We start from the raw sequence: 15,837 nt of genomic DNA on the forward strand, positions 1-15,837 counted from the left end.
ACATTTTCAGCATCATTACTCCAGTCTTCAGTGTCACATGATCCTTCAGAAATCATTTTAATATGCTGATTTGGTGATCAAGAAACATTCCTTATCATTATCAATGTTTAAAAAATTGCTTAAAGCTGTTTAATGGTTTTGTGGAAACCTTGATCCTTTTTTTAGGAATTTTTGATGGCTAGAAAGTTTAAAAGAACAACTTATTTGAAATAGAAAACTTTTGTAACATTATAAAAAAAATTTAATCAAAGTAATACGTTGCTAAATAGAAGTATTAATTTCTTTAAAAAACAACTTACTGACCCCAAAATGTGGAATGATATTTATTTATTTATTTATTGTGTGTGTGTGTGTGTGTGTGTGTGTGTGTGTGTGTGTGTGTGTGTGTGTGTGTCATGAATATAAGAAATTTGTAATAGAAATGTTATAGCCAATTAAATTAAATACAAAAATATTTCATTACACTTTATACTAATAATATACCTGTCTATACTTAAAATTCCTTCATTCTCATATTTAAGGACCCAATAAAATTGTTTGAGTTTTCCATCCTGTGTTAGAGTATTTCCTAGAAACTGGAAGTTCAGGTTGGACACATTAAGGGGTTAATACTTTTTTGGCAATAGTCTTTAGCTAGTGTCCAGCACAAGTCCTGAAAAGTGAAGTCAAAGCATTTTGATCGTCCCCTGGTGGCTGGCTGCGGTATAGGTCAAAAACCCTGCCCTCTCCATGTATCAGAATGGGATCTGAGCCGAACTATAAAAAATCTAATTACACTACAAATATTTTTTTCCCAAAGATTGTTTCTGTCATTTAAGGTAGTTCTTAACACGCAGACGTATGTTCAAGTGTTAATTTTTCCATTAAGTTTGGTTTTAGTTCATTTTTTCGATGCTATAAAAATGGGGTGTTACATCATGATTGACAGCGGTGCTTGCTATTGAGTCTGGACGGGACCTTGATACCACCAGACTCGGGCTCCGAACAACTCAATCGGCAACAACCATTACTGGGATATTTTGGCTTCATTTTTCTACAGTGAAAGGAAGAGGAAACGTGCGGTCCATCTTTTTTTACAGTCTATGGTTACAGTCATTTGATTGCATTTGAAATGCATTTAACTGCTAAAAATATTTCCATCAACTTTTAGGAGGTTGCTTTAAAGGTGATAGACTTGGACTAAAAGCCACACAACTCAAATTTTGCTTTTATGGGGTCTTTATGTCACTATATATAAATAATAGTCAAGTTGATAGTTCCAGGTTAAAAGACATTCAAACAGACTTTCTCAGTATATTCCTATCTTCCACAGAATGGAGCAGAATGAATGTGAGTGCCCCTGTGAATGCCCTCTAGAGGTGAACGAATGTACTGGCAATCTCACCAACGCTGAGAACAGGTAAACCACTGCACTCTTGCATTATTTATAGACAGACATGTAAAAGTCGACATTAAGCCGTTTTAAACCGTGTTACATGTTGTACACAATGCAAAGGTTGCCCCTTAAGTGCTTGGAGAATAGACTGCAACGATATATGATCCATAAATGAATCACTGGACAACATGTCCAGACTCTCATCAGCATGCACTGGAATGAATCACACTTAGACACACACACACACACACACGCACTTCTGCCTGTCATTTCATCAAGTTCTTGTTTGTCACGATGAATAGATATCCAGCCACCTGTGTCCTGAATTAGCCGTTCAGCTCAGAATTGTTCCTCAATAGACATTTAGACACGTTCAGGTTTGTCGCATTATTCCCAGCTGAGAGATCTCAAGGCATTTACCTTTCTGTCACTGCGCCATCTGTTCATTTAGTGAAAATATGTACAATTGAATACTAATAAATCTGTACTTTACTACAGAGAGCTGGGTATTTTTGTGTAACAATAAATACTGTTCATTATTTGTTGTCAGTTGCAAGTCATTTATCTACAGAACAACATTGTTGCCAGACTGTTAGTAATTACAAATAGCTTTGAGTTTAACGAGTTCCATGTTGTATTTAGATCCTAACTGACTCAGCTTGCCTTACTACTGTGTGTGTGTGTATGTGTGCAGAAACCCAAGCTGCGACGTGCACCAGGAGCCTTTGTCTTTGACTGTAATTGAGCCCAGTCTACAGGATACTCTGCCTCAGTGCATCAACACCAGATGCAGCCAGCGCTTCACCAGCAGGTACGCCATATACTGTATCAGTTGGGATCAGTCTGCCCTTAACAGAAACAAAGAGTCTCTGAGAGTAATATTGATTCTCATTTCACTTATTCACAACCTTTGCTGACCAGAACAAAAAGCATGTGTGTTTCTCAAGATCAGGCAACATCTGCTAATATTAGATATTGATGATGAGTTATGTGCTTTAATGATTTGCATGCTTTCGTTCACTGTAGACTCAAAGAACCAGAACTGTGTTTTGTGTGACTAGATGTTAAATATGCTTATTACATGGCTCGGTTGAATTCTAATGTAGAATGCGGTCTGTTATTTCTTGATAACAGACCGCTGCTAAGTATAACACACCGTTGCCAAACAGAGCGTTGCTATGGACCCAGGATTCTAACCGTAGAGACGGAACAGACTATTTTCTTTAGCGGAAGCAATACAATCGTTTTAAATTCCTTTTTAAATCGATATTTTGTGTCAAATTATTGATTTATTTGGTAGGTAGCCATGTAATAAGCGGGATAATGTAGAGCGCTTCGATAATGTAGAGCCTCCGCTTCGCGTCGGGGTCCTGATCAGCCTGTCGGGGTTGTATTCGCTATAACAACCGCCTCGCTCTACATTATCCCTTACATATTCACAACTTTTGGAAATAAGAAATAAATATTATCTACTTTATAAAGTGCTTATATTCATTTATATTAGAATGATTTTCTGAGGGATCGTGTGACACTGAAGACGGCTGCTTAAAATTCAGCTTTGCAATCCAGGAATAAATAACTTTTTTAATATGTTCAAATAGAAAACTGTTCTTTTTAATGGTAATAATTTTTCACAATATTACTGTTTTTCCTGTATTTTTGATAAACTAAATGTAATCTCATGACCCTAAACTTTCAAACGGTATTGTATGTGTTATATTTATATATATCACTGGGTTTCAGTGACTGTTTTGGTGTTCTGGACTGTGAGTGGTGTATGGTGGACAGCGATGGAAAGACCCACCTGGATAAGCCTTACTGTGCACTGCAGAAGGAATGTTTTGGAGGGATAGTGGGTGCCAAGAGTCCTTATGTGGACGGACTGGGCATTATAGGTGAGCTACTACTGCTGAAGTCACACTTATTTGAGTTTATTAATATATAGTTTGTTTATAATAGCATATGTTGGTAAATAGTAGAGGGAACTAGTTAATTGTTTCTTTTTTTTAGTTTTGCTGTTTTAGAAATATATGCACAGACGTTTGGAATTACACTGACTTTGAGTCACACATTGTACCTTGAGGATTTTTGCTAGCGTGTATGCTGTATTTGATTATTTCATTTCATTATATAACTATTTTTGTAATATTTGTCTCTGTGCAGACGAGGAGTTGGCTTCGCTGAACATGATCAAGAGTGCGCCCGTGGGGCCAGTAGCCGGAGGGATTATGGGATGCATCATGGTGCTGGTGTTGGCTGTGTATGCCTACAGGCACCAGATCCACCGTCGCAGCCATCAGCACATGTCCCCGCTGGCCGCACAGGGTGAGTCTGGACACTTTAAGGCTTGGGGCTGGTGCTGTTTGGAAATAATCTTTGACTCTATTGTCATTATTATTTTACTTTAATAGTTTGCACTGTAAAATCCAACGAGTTAAGGTAACTCAAACCATTTTGGAAACCAATTGCTTGGAACCATTTAAGTTTAAAAACCAGTGTTTGAGTACTGTCAACTTATAACATTTGAGTCCACATGATGTTAAATTAAACTATACTTCCACTTAAATTCTTTGTGTAGCTGTAACTTAATTAAATTGCATTAAACCTTTAAAATCAGAATCTTTAAATTAACTAATATTTCACTGTTAACTGCTAACTAGCATCAGCACATGCACACTTGCATGTACAGTAAAAAGCACAGAGACTATCACTGTGCTGAAGAGTGCACAGCTATTGCTTATTTATGCTGAGTCCGAAATCGAATACTTCCCTACTATATAGTATGCGAAAAACAGTAGTATGTCCAAATATGTAGTATTCGAAAAACATAGTAAAAAAGTACCTAGATGATATAATGCTTCCTCCAAGATTCTGAAGTGAGCATTCGATGGACACTTTACTATCCCATGTGCCACGGGAGGGGATTTATGAATGACAGTGAAGCGACACAACTGACGCTGGTAGGTCACGTGACAGTAACAACATGCCGGATGTTGTACATCCAAAATTGAAATGAATTCATACTACCCATATTCTTAATATATAGAACATATTTTTTTTAACGGTCGCAAAGTAAGTTCAAATTCAAATGTAGTACCTACTCCATACACAATTTCAGACGCACCGAAAATTTTAATGTTATTTGGCCAATGCTTGACCAAACAGAATACCTTTTAAATCATAACATAACAGATCACCCCCTAGTAAAAATCGCCCTGAGTAAAAACATATAAATGACATTTAATTTTAACATTTAATATTCAACAATATTATCAATCAGACTGTACTGATGCTGTTGAATTAGAACTGAACTGAGCTGGACTATTACATATTTTTTTGCTGAACTGCTTTATAGATGAAATGAACTAATTTAATAATTGATGATTTTTACAACAGAACTGAATCAACACGGAATTGACTTTAGCTGAACAACAGCCAAAATGCATAGTTTTCCTGTTATCACTGCTACTTTGAAACGATCTGTATTGTATAAAGCGCTATACTGTATAAATAAAGGTGACTTGACTTGACATTTACTCTCCTTTAACAGTCAGAAGCAAAGCATGCTAGGAACTAGAAATATGCTGTTGTAACTCATTCTATTTGAGTTCTGCTTAATATAATCATTTATTGAGTTCACACAAATTTCTTTCTATTAAGTACAATAAACTGAGTAATATTTATGTAAATTAACTTTTTTCATTTAGTAAATACAGTAGCATTGGATAAAAAAAGAATGTTAAAGGTTTTTGAATCAATGTCAACATGCCACAGCCCTTACAACCAATGCTGCTTCCATTATGTGGCATATTTAGAGTGAAACATGATATTCAGGTATTAAAAATGTAGGCTGGGACTTTATAAATCGAGAATTGATTAGAAGGTGACAAGTGATCTCTTGACAAAGAGTCTGGTGATGTCCGCCTGAAAAGAAAATTCGTTTTAGAGGCAGAGGAAGTAAAACTCACTTTAATGAGGGACAATCATTGAGTGCACTTCCTTTTAAAGTGTGCTACTCCCTGTGCTAATGAGATACTAAAGCATAGCTGACCGCTAAAAGGACCTTAGAAGGATATAAAAGTAATTTAAAGAGTTTAATTCCCTCTTCCCTTGCAGTTGCTCCCTAATGCTCCCAATTCAGCCTCTACATGTGCACGACTAGGATTCATAACTTTTGGTCTGATGCAGTTTAAACCGGGGTTTTTATTTGCAGTTACATGAACTGTCTGAGAGAGTCTACTTTTTTGTAATTGAATAGACTATAATGTTAAATTCCCTTGAATTGGCTCCCTTCAGTTTTGTAATATCATTTTTTGGTTCTGTGGACCAAAAGAGAAGAGAAAGGTATATTACATCAAATGTGTTCAGGGTTGCTTCATCTTTCTAATCTTCTTCTCTGCCTGTCTTGTCTCTCTCTCTCCATTTCATCAGAGATGTCTGTTCGGATGTCCAACCTGGACAACGAGCGAGACGACCGTGATGAAGACAGTCACGAAGACAGAGGAATAAGTAAGATACCCGCCTGCCTGTCTGGCACAGATGCACACAAATGAGCACAGACAACACATTCATGCCCATTTTTGCACAAGTAATTTCATTGAGGGTTTTTATGTACATCAAATCTGCAGTATTATACTTACCATTAATGCTGTTTTTCACTGATTCAGTGCATTAGACACCAAATGAATGATAATCCTTGAATTCTTTGTGTATGGTGTGCTGTTTTAGTCTCCTAGAGCAAAAAACGAGCATTCATGCTCACAATGGTACTGTGTCATTCTTGTTTGATAATTGCCTCAAACAGCCATGTGGGTTAGTCTGATGTCGTAATTGGTCTCATCTTTAGTGATAATATGATAATGTGTTCCTGATCGTCTTTCTTGTTCTGTTGCACATTCTGTAATCAGAATCTTTTTCAATACCATCTGATTTACATCACGTTTTAATTCGATTTTGTGTTATGCATAACTGTAAGAAATGTATATTATGAATCATTATGCATAACTGTAAGAAATCTAAATGAATGAGTAACAGTTAGTATGGATATAATCCTGATTATCAGTGGAAAGAATTGGAAATGAGGAAAAAGTTGTACTATTGCTTATACTATCGCCTGAAAGGGTACTTCCAATGGAAGTCTATAGAGCAACCATTTTAAGTGCATAACTCAGTGCATTTATTTTACAGTTTTGTTTTACAAACAGATTGAGGTCAAAATTATTGGTCATCCTTTAGTTAATGATCCAATTCTCACTATTAACTACGGCTTCTGCCTCAAACTCTTAATTGTTAATTGTTAATTATTAATTGTTAGTAAGATAGTTGTTAAGTTTAGGAATTGGGTTGGATTTAAGGGATGTAGAAAATGGTCATGCAGAATAAGGCATTAATACAGTATGTGCTTTATAAGTACTAATAAACAGCCGATATCCTAGTAATATGCATGCTAATAAGCAACTAGTGAATTATGAGAATTGGACCCTAAACTAAAGTGTTACCAAATTATTTTCTGTCGTAATCAACATTACGCCAAAAAGGGTGTAGATTGAGTTTAACTTTAGGAATTAAATAAAAAAAGATTCCCTTAAGTTGAAGGAAACACCTAAAATTGTTTGGCAACATTTTTCTGAACTCTGACTCAAAGAATGTTTGTGCATATGCAGAATTAGTTAATTAAAACAGAAAATATGGTAACATTTTACAAAACATCTTGAACAAACAACAGTTTATGGCACTTAATAACCTTGAGTTGGTCATTTTAAAATATACTGTTGTTCAATTCACACAGTGGCGTAACGAGCCAACACCGGGCCCTTAAGCAGGATTATCAAGGCGGGCCCCCCTACTACAACACGTGATGACCCTACGCGCACAAAAAAACAAAACAAAAAACAAAACAAAAAAAAACCTGCTGGTGACGGCGCACCATAATAACACATTGTTACTGTTACTGTCACTGCTATATACACATAGGCCTAGGTCCAAATACATTAAAAAAAGATGCTCGCTTACATTATAGCTGCATTTTCCAGGCTTTCCTCTGTGCGAAGTTGTCGATCATATCCTTAATATATCATATCCTACCAACGGTCGCTTCAGGTGCTTTACTTGCTTCACTCTCTTGCTCCATCTCAATCTCGATCTCCCCCTGTGTCATCTTTTTAAAGAAGCTTCCTATTTTCCTATTGCTATTTTTGTTAATTTATTAATTAATTTATCAAATTCCTCTTTTCGTTTACGCTTTTGAAAGCCATTTTTGTGTTTAAAATTTGACGACTCCATATCTGTCTCAAGTTCAACGTTTTTTACTGTTTTGCACGCAATGCGCATGTTCACCCGGGGATTCCCCAGTCCCAATTCGAAACAAATTACACCAAATTCATCATTGTTCGTTTCAAACATTTATTTAATGATCAGTCAAATATGTTGTTGTCATTATTTATTCAAATCAATTCGCAAAAATTAAAATGCGATCAGACTAAAAGTAGTAAAATGCGATAGGGGGACCTGGCTGTCAATCAATATCTTCCAGCAACGCGGGCGGGCCCCTTATTGGTCCGGGCCCGTAAGCAACGGCTTACCCTGCTTACCGATAGTTACGCCTGTGAATTCACATCAATACACAGATTAATAAATGCACAAATGTATCATTGGTCATTAGTTCATGTTGCGTAATGCTTTAATTAATGATAAAAAACATTCTTCGTGTTACCCAAACTATTTATAATGATACAATTTTGTATTAATTACCAACCTGACCTGAATTAAAAATCCATTATGCATGAACCTGAACCAAAACCAGGCACACTGTACTGTCTATGTAATGTATTTGACATACGGTGCACATAATATACACACAGTGGTGTGATATGGTGCTTTGGAAGTCTGAGTTAGACATCTTTTTGAGTTTTTCCTCATTGTTTACTGAGTTCATCCTAAGTATAACCTTTTATATGAGAAATATCTACAAGTGTGTTATTGCCTTTTAAATTTCCTGTACTCTTGCTGGTCAGCCTCAGACCCAAGTGCTTCATTCTTATATGACCTGACCGTTTGGCTCTTTTTCTCTCTCTCTACAGTCAGTAACACTCGATTTATTGCTGCTGTTATTGAGAGGCACACACACAGTCCAGAACGACGGCGGAGATACTGGGGCCGGTCAGGGACAGAAAGTGACCACGGTAAGCATACATGCGTGTGTGTGTGTGTCTATGCACTTTTCTCTTAAACTCTAAAGGAAAAAATATATTTGTAGGTTTGAAAAGATCCTTTTGAAACAAGGGTCATAGGAAAAATGTAAAAGCGTCACCATCAAATTTCTCACCTGAAAATATATTGTGAGTTTTATTATTGAAATAAAGCAAAGCCTACCCCAGGAGCTCAGTGTATGCTTGTGTTCAGCGTCCATTTCATTGGCGGCTCCAGGCTTGGGTTACACAGAGTCTACAGTGCATGCTAAATCTGCCGCTCCTCAGGGATGAGGCTTTCTGGAGATCATTGTGTAACCAGCAAGAGGAGAAAGGGCAGCCCTATTCCACAAGGAGAGGTGCAATGAAAAAAACCGGAGGAAGAAAGACGGCAAAGTAGGTAGATTGAGAGATACGAGAACAGTTAGAGGTGGCAAAGACCAAGTACAGAAGTTTCTTCCCTGTATTTTTATTTGGCTGGGTTAAAGGTCGCCTCCCACCGCCTGCTCAGTCATCCAGCTTAAGGGGTTGTTTTAAAGCAATATCGATTTGGCTTTTGAGTGTGTGTGTATGCGGGAACACAGCGCTGAAGCTTTTTCCTGTGCGCTCTGACTCATTACCGCTCCACCAACACAGAGTTTTCGCCAGGAGCAACGTAGATATACGAGTTCTCGCTGTAGAACGGGGTTTAAAGAATTTTGCTAAACAGAGATGTGTTTACTGCCAGGAAAATGCTTTTTAGTACTTGTTTGAATGCTTGGCCTTTTGATATGTTTAGGGAAATATCCTGATCTAGAATCAGTCTCCCAGCTGTTTCATTCTCACTGCAGAGTTTTCAAAGCTGATTCCAGATCCGCTCATGCAAACATTGATCAAAGTCAGGATCATAAGAGGTTTTTGACCTTTCTTTTCACCTCCGATCCTGTTTCAAATGTCAAATGCGGCTGGACGTTTGGCCACTTGACAGCAGGACAAGTCTTTTTTGAGCTCTTTGTACTTTACCGTCATTTAATTCAGGACGTGGTGTGACATTATTACACAAGTTTCCTACACAAGTTTTTGTAGCCATTGCCAGATTCTTTCCCACCATACATTTAGTTGCCAGAAAATGTCTAATCTGTCATTTTCTTCTTTGTATTGTTTGCATTGTTGTCTAAACTGGAACTGTAGCAGTTTGACACAGGAAAATGGATTTGGGTAGTTGACAAATAACATTGACATTGAGCTTGTTTTTTCAACATCAAGATCTCACCATCAACTTTCTAATCACATTTTATTTATTTTTGTGTAGAAATATACAATATAGTCTCTCAAGTCTGTATATTTACAACTGCCTGTATAATAATAGGTGTAGTAGGAAGTAGGCATCAGGATATTGTTCCTCAATGCAAAACTGCCTCTTTGGACTACTGCCATTACTCTGCACCACAACTTCAACTATACAACTGTATCAATGCATTTATATCATATAGCTGTTTTTATAATTATAATATTGCATTGCTCTAGTTAAAACATTATTTGTATCCCTGATCAAATATATGTATTGTTCATAGTGTTTGTGTAGTTACTGTTGTATACAATTAGAGATATGTGTCTTTAATGACCCTACAAGTTTGATTAAACCATCAAAATATAAAGAAAATATTTTATATTTTTAAATAATTTAAATATGAGGGAAGAGCATTTTTTTATCTGACAAATTTATTTGGCAAAAAAAATGGTAAACTACAGATACAGGTTTTATTTTACTATTCAAAAACAATGCATAGAAAAACAAAAGGCACACAGAAAAAAGAATATATTGACTAGAACATAATCAGTTATTATTATTTTGTTGGTTCTCCCTTGTTTTTGCATGTAATTTCTTTGTATGACAGCTAAAATTATGTCCGCACAATTTGATATGTTTCATTGCGTTATCACAAATAAAACAATTGACTCCAAGCTCAACTATGAAATATGCTTACAAAATCTTTAACAAATTTGTAATCATTTATAAATATCACAAATGTCATCACTTTTGGCCACTTCTGTGTGTGTGTGTGTGTGTGTGTGTGTGTGTGTATATATATATATATATATATATATATATATATATATATATATATATATATATATATATATATATATATATATATATATATATATATATATATTACTATTTATTTATATATATATATATTTATATATATTTATATATATATTTATATATATATATATATATATATATATATATATATATATATATATATGATAATGTTCAAAAGTTATGGGTTAAAGTTATTCAAAAAAAATGCCAAAGACAAAAAAAAAATATTGATTAATAAAAAATGGTGTTCTTTTGAAATTCTTTTCAACTATATAATGTAATAATAAGAAATGTTTCTTGAGCAGCAAATCAGCATATTAGAATGATTTCTGAAGGATCATGTGACACTGAAGAGTAATGGTGCTGAAAATTCAGCTTTGCATCACAGGAATAAATTATATTTTAAAATGTGTTAAAACAGAAACAGTTATTGTAAATTGTAATAATGTTATACAATATTGCTGTTTTAAAAAAAATGACTCATGTCAGATTTTAATGACTGTTTTTTGTGTAATTCTCATGGGAAAAAGAGATTGTGTTGATTATGTTGGTTTTTCCGTGTGAAGACTATGAGATTAGAATGGATTATGATTCATTAAGATGATTAGTTTAACGAGGGACTAAAGTGCTCATGATTTCGATCCGCAGTCACTACAGAAGTCTCAGTTTGAAATTTCTCTTCCAACTGCTGCTTTAGAGATACAAAAAGCTGTTAGCTATACTAGTAGAACATTTTAGATTCAAAGTTAATTTATACTGTAGCTTCGGGAAAATATTGATTGTGATTCCATATGTATTTATATGTAGGTTATAGCACCATGAGCCCTCAGGAGGACAGCGAGAACCCGCCCGGCAACAATGATCCTCTATCGGCGGGCGTTGATGTGGGCAATCACGACGAGGACCTCGACCTGGACACTCCTCCGCAGACAGCCGCTCTTCTCAGCCATAAGTTCCATCCCTATCGACACCCCCACACGCACCACCCCCTGCACTTGCACACGCACCATCTCCAGGCGGCCGTCACCGTGCACAGCGTGGACGCCGAGTGCTGATCCGGCCCACCCTTGACCCCAAACAACCCGCCAACCCTGCCTTTTAATGCCACTGATATCTTCATCCACCACCCCGAACATCAGCCAGCCCTCAAGTCAGACCCTGCATCCTCCAAAAACAGGAGAGAACCTGAACTCCCAGCTCATCCACTGCTGGTGGTCAGAGGTGTTTTGTGCTTAGTGACCATGGGGGTGAACATTTGACCCTCCCTCATTAGGGGAGTGGATTTGGCAGGTGCATACGATACAAAGCTCCTTGTTTTTTTGGGGTTTTTTTTCTATTTTTCCAAGAAACAATGAAGATGAAAGGATTATTTTTCTACTATTTATTTAACAGGAGTGGAGATGGAGATAAATGAATGGGGAGAAAAGAGAAATTGACTGACTGAATTTGTCAGCTTTCTACTTGGCCTGTGGAGCCCATTTTAGAACCCGGCTCTGTTTTTTTTTTTTGTCCTCGTTTTGACTGCGTAGCAGCCTTGAAGGATTCGATTCATGGCACATTTGAGTCTCACACATGCCATGAGAATTTCTTGTGGGGAGAGAAAACAAAGCATCTCAAGGAACAATAGACATGAATGCCTGTGCTGCACATCAAGGAGACGTGAAAAAGTGTTGTATTCTGATGAGCTGTCACTCTGGTTTGTTTGTTTTTTGACGGTATGACATGATGGTGAATTTCAAGACACTGTGCCATGTGACCAAGGTGTTCTGGGCCACAAACCCAGCGCAGGATATTTCAAATTTTTTAAAAGATGACTGGGAGAGAGACAATGCTCAGTCCTGCTACTGTGTGTGTGAAAGCTCTTGTCGTGTTTCTGTCTGCCTGATTATTTTACATTTGGTGTACGAGAGAGAAAGAAACTGAGTGCGCATGTGTTGGTGCTTGTGTACGTAATTGTGTGTGAATGCGATGGATGTGTGATACCACAGATGGATCGTCTCCATTAATGTTGTCGATTGTTTTTTAAGTCATTAGTCAGTATTGATGGAATGCCATGATATTTTTCAGATCCTTCTAAACCCATGCGCACTTTTACTCAACTGCCTGTCTACTGATATGTAGACATTGTGCTCCTATGGTTTTAGAGGGATTGTGTCTATTGTTTTCAGAATGAAATGATATACCATGTATATACATCTAAAATTTAACAAAGTAGCTATAAATGTGTCATACACTACAAATCTTTTATCCTCGTCGGAAGTGTTTTTTTTTTTGTCAGTGTTTATTGAGTTGGGTTCATGAGAGCGGAGTTTTTCTGCATATGTGACCCTGGATCACAAAACCAGTCTTATGTTGCACGGCAATAGCCAACAAAACATTGTATGGGTCAAAATTATAGATTTTTCTTTTATGCCAAAAATCATTAGGATATTAAGTAAAGATCATGTTCCATGAAGATATTTGGTAAATTTCCCACCTTAAATATATAAAACATTTATTTTTGTGAATGGATGCAGCACTATTGCCAATAGAAATGGACAACTTTAAAGGTGGTATAAGTGATTTCAGGCCCAAAAATATTTTTATCACATTCATCTAATCTTTCCTAACGATCCGCTAGCTGCCCGCCCCATAAGCATGCCGTCAAAAAAACGCGTCTCTGTAGGCAGCCTAGGCTCTGAGATCTGCACACAAAAACAAATGGTTTAGCCAAACACTCAAAACCAAAACAAATAGTGTTCCAACCAATCACCGACAGGGGGAGGGTGTTGTGAGGTTTTGTGCTCGTGCACGGCTGCACGCGAAGTCAGAGCTTAAGAAAAAGCTGGCTCAAAACCTCACAACACCCTCCCCCTGTCGGTGATTGTTTGGAACACTATTTGTTTTGGTTTTGAGTGTTTGGCTAAACCATTTGTTTTTGTGTGCAGATCTCAGAGCCTAGGCTGCCTACAGAGACGCAGTTTTTTTGACGGCATGCTTATGGGGCGGGCAGCTAGCGGATCGTTAGGAAAGATTAGATGAATGTGATAAAAATATTTTTGGGCCTGAAATCACTGATATCTCCTTTAAAGGCGATTTTCTCAATATTTCGATTTTTCTGTACCCTCAGATTCCAGATTTTCAAATAGTTGTATCTCGGCCAAATATTGTCCTATCCTAACAAACCATACATCAATGGAAAGATTATGTATTCAGCTTTCAGATGACGTATAAATCTCAATTTAAAAGAAATTACCCATAAGACTGGTTTTGTGGTCCACGGTCACATATGCTCTTAAATTGCATTGAGATTTGGGTGAGGGAAATAGCTAATGAATAGTTTATGATTTTAATGTATCTGTGACGAGTCAAGTGATCTTAAATTATCAAAACAACTTTTCTCATATGATACAGAAGTCTGGTATTAGTTCTGTCCAGCCATGTCCCTGTGAAATTTCAAACTCAATCTGTTACAGTGACAGTTTTAAGCAAGTATACCTTAGAGACTGCTGAATCATATCTATGAATCATATTTTATGTGCTTAAAGGTTCAGTCCGTATGCAGCTATCATTTCCATTTGGTCATATAACACTTTCAAAGATGATATTCAGATATATTGCAGGGTTAAAGTGATAAACTGTTTTACTTTGAATGTCGCTGCGATCAATCTGGTCATGGTATCTGCTGTGATTCCAAAATAAGTGATGATAACGCAGAATTTGGCATTTGTGTTTATATGCAGTTCTGCATTTAGCGTCATATGAAAAGATCCCATATTAGCTTTATTCAAATGTTTTACAGAGCAAGTAACTTTAATACTTAGTGGATGAAGATTTCAGTCAGCTCATAATTCAACCACCCCAGGAGGATTGTGGGCTAGTTGTCACTTTTTACTCCAGTGAATAGGGTGGGGTTACTGAATAAATCAATTTCTGTGTAGGCACATCTTAAAGTCTTGGCTACAAAAAAAAAAAAAACTTTTAAATGTTATTGCCAAGGAAAAAATATTCAGTTGATTAAACACATTGATTTTTGCACATTATATAAGGTAAGGGGAAATATTTTCTGATAAATTAAAATGAATGTTTTGAGCTAGTCTCAAACCAACATACATTTGTGTAAATGGACTTTTGAACTTAGTTACTGAGAAGTATCCCAAGTGTTAACTGCCCTGTTTGACAACTAGCCCCAATGTCCTCTAAATATTATTTCTCAATTAATAGTTATCAACGTTACATCTTTCTAATGGAAAAGCATTTGCATTCAAATGCACCACTATTTCTCTACAGTGTATTTCTTTTCAGTATATCCATTATAACCCACATTATAACATTGTAAAAAAAAGATTTGATATGAAAAGATATGACTGCATACAGTGAATTGTCTGTGTAAATGATGCAAAACAGTGAGCTTACAGAGCAGGATTAACATAGGAGTCTGCTCCATTATTACGTCATCAGCCCATTTCTGACCTACATTTACAGTTTTGGGTGCACATGCATAACGGGCAAATAAGGTCATGTGAAGTGCAGGGCATTCCTTGCGCGCTGCCTGGGATTTGCATACAAGGTCATAAAAGACACAGTGTTACAGCACCGTTGATCCTTGGTGGATAATTTTAACCCAAACGTCAGTTGCGAGCACACAGTGAGGTTGGAATAAAAGTGGAACACTTCTGTTAAATTGAGTCCAAGGGGGACAGCATCATTTTTTTCGTGAATCGGTTATTTGGAACAGTGTGTTTCAAAGCACTTTTAAAGAAACCATTCATATACACTTTGCATCCTCACATCTTGTTTTTTAACGTGAGGATGCAAAGTCATCACGTGCCTCCCGGCGTGGTATATTTTGCTGCGTTCACGCCATGCTGTGATGATCTACTCAGAGCTGTTCACGTTCTCAGACTAGGAATTATTTGTTTCTATAGCAGATGACCCTGTAGCGGTCATGTGTACAAGTCGGAGCTCTCAGAGAATTCCAATTTTACAAGTTGTAATTGAGTTCTACGAGGATGCGAGCGTTTTTTACAAGCTGTAATCTCATAATTATCAAAATTACGACTAGTGTTGGGTGTTATGCATTACTAAGTATTTAATTACTGTAATTTAATTACTTTTCCCTTGAATAAGTAAGGGATTACTCTTAATTTTTCTGTAATTTAATTACAGTAACTTCTGATGTAATTGCATTAAATACTGTATTAACC

The 15,837-nt window shown here is 36.5% G+C and overlaps 1 protein-coding gene across 1 annotated transcript in view; it reads left to right on the forward strand.

The window, feature by feature from the left end:
• The window catches only part of cachd1 (cache domain containing 1), a 74,189-nt gene extending 61,293 nt beyond the window's left edge, over positions 1–12,896 (forward strand). The window contains exons 21-27 of the mRNA XM_081380614.1: positions 1,313–1,399; positions 2,070–2,186; positions 3,119–3,270; positions 3,539–3,700; positions 5,807–5,884; positions 8,455–8,556; positions 11,459–12,896. Of these exons, the coding sequence (XP_081236740.1) occupies positions 1,313–1,399; positions 2,070–2,186; positions 3,119–3,270; positions 3,539–3,700; positions 5,807–5,884; positions 8,455–8,556; positions 11,459–11,706 (946 nt within the window). The 3' untranslated portion in view covers positions 11,707–12,896. The remainder of the gene's footprint in view (positions 1–1,312; positions 1,400–2,069; positions 2,187–3,118; positions 3,271–3,538; positions 3,701–5,806; positions 5,885–8,454; positions 8,557–11,458) is intronic.
• The last annotated feature ends 2,941 nt before the right edge of the window (positions 12,897–15,837 follow it).

Source organism: Scardinius erythrophthalmus (assembly GCF_964197995.2).
Source record: "Scardinius erythrophthalmus genome assembly, chromosome: 12".
NCBI classification, from domain to species: domain Eukaryota; kingdom Metazoa; phylum Chordata; class Actinopteri; order Cypriniformes; family Leuciscidae; genus Scardinius; species Scardinius erythrophthalmus.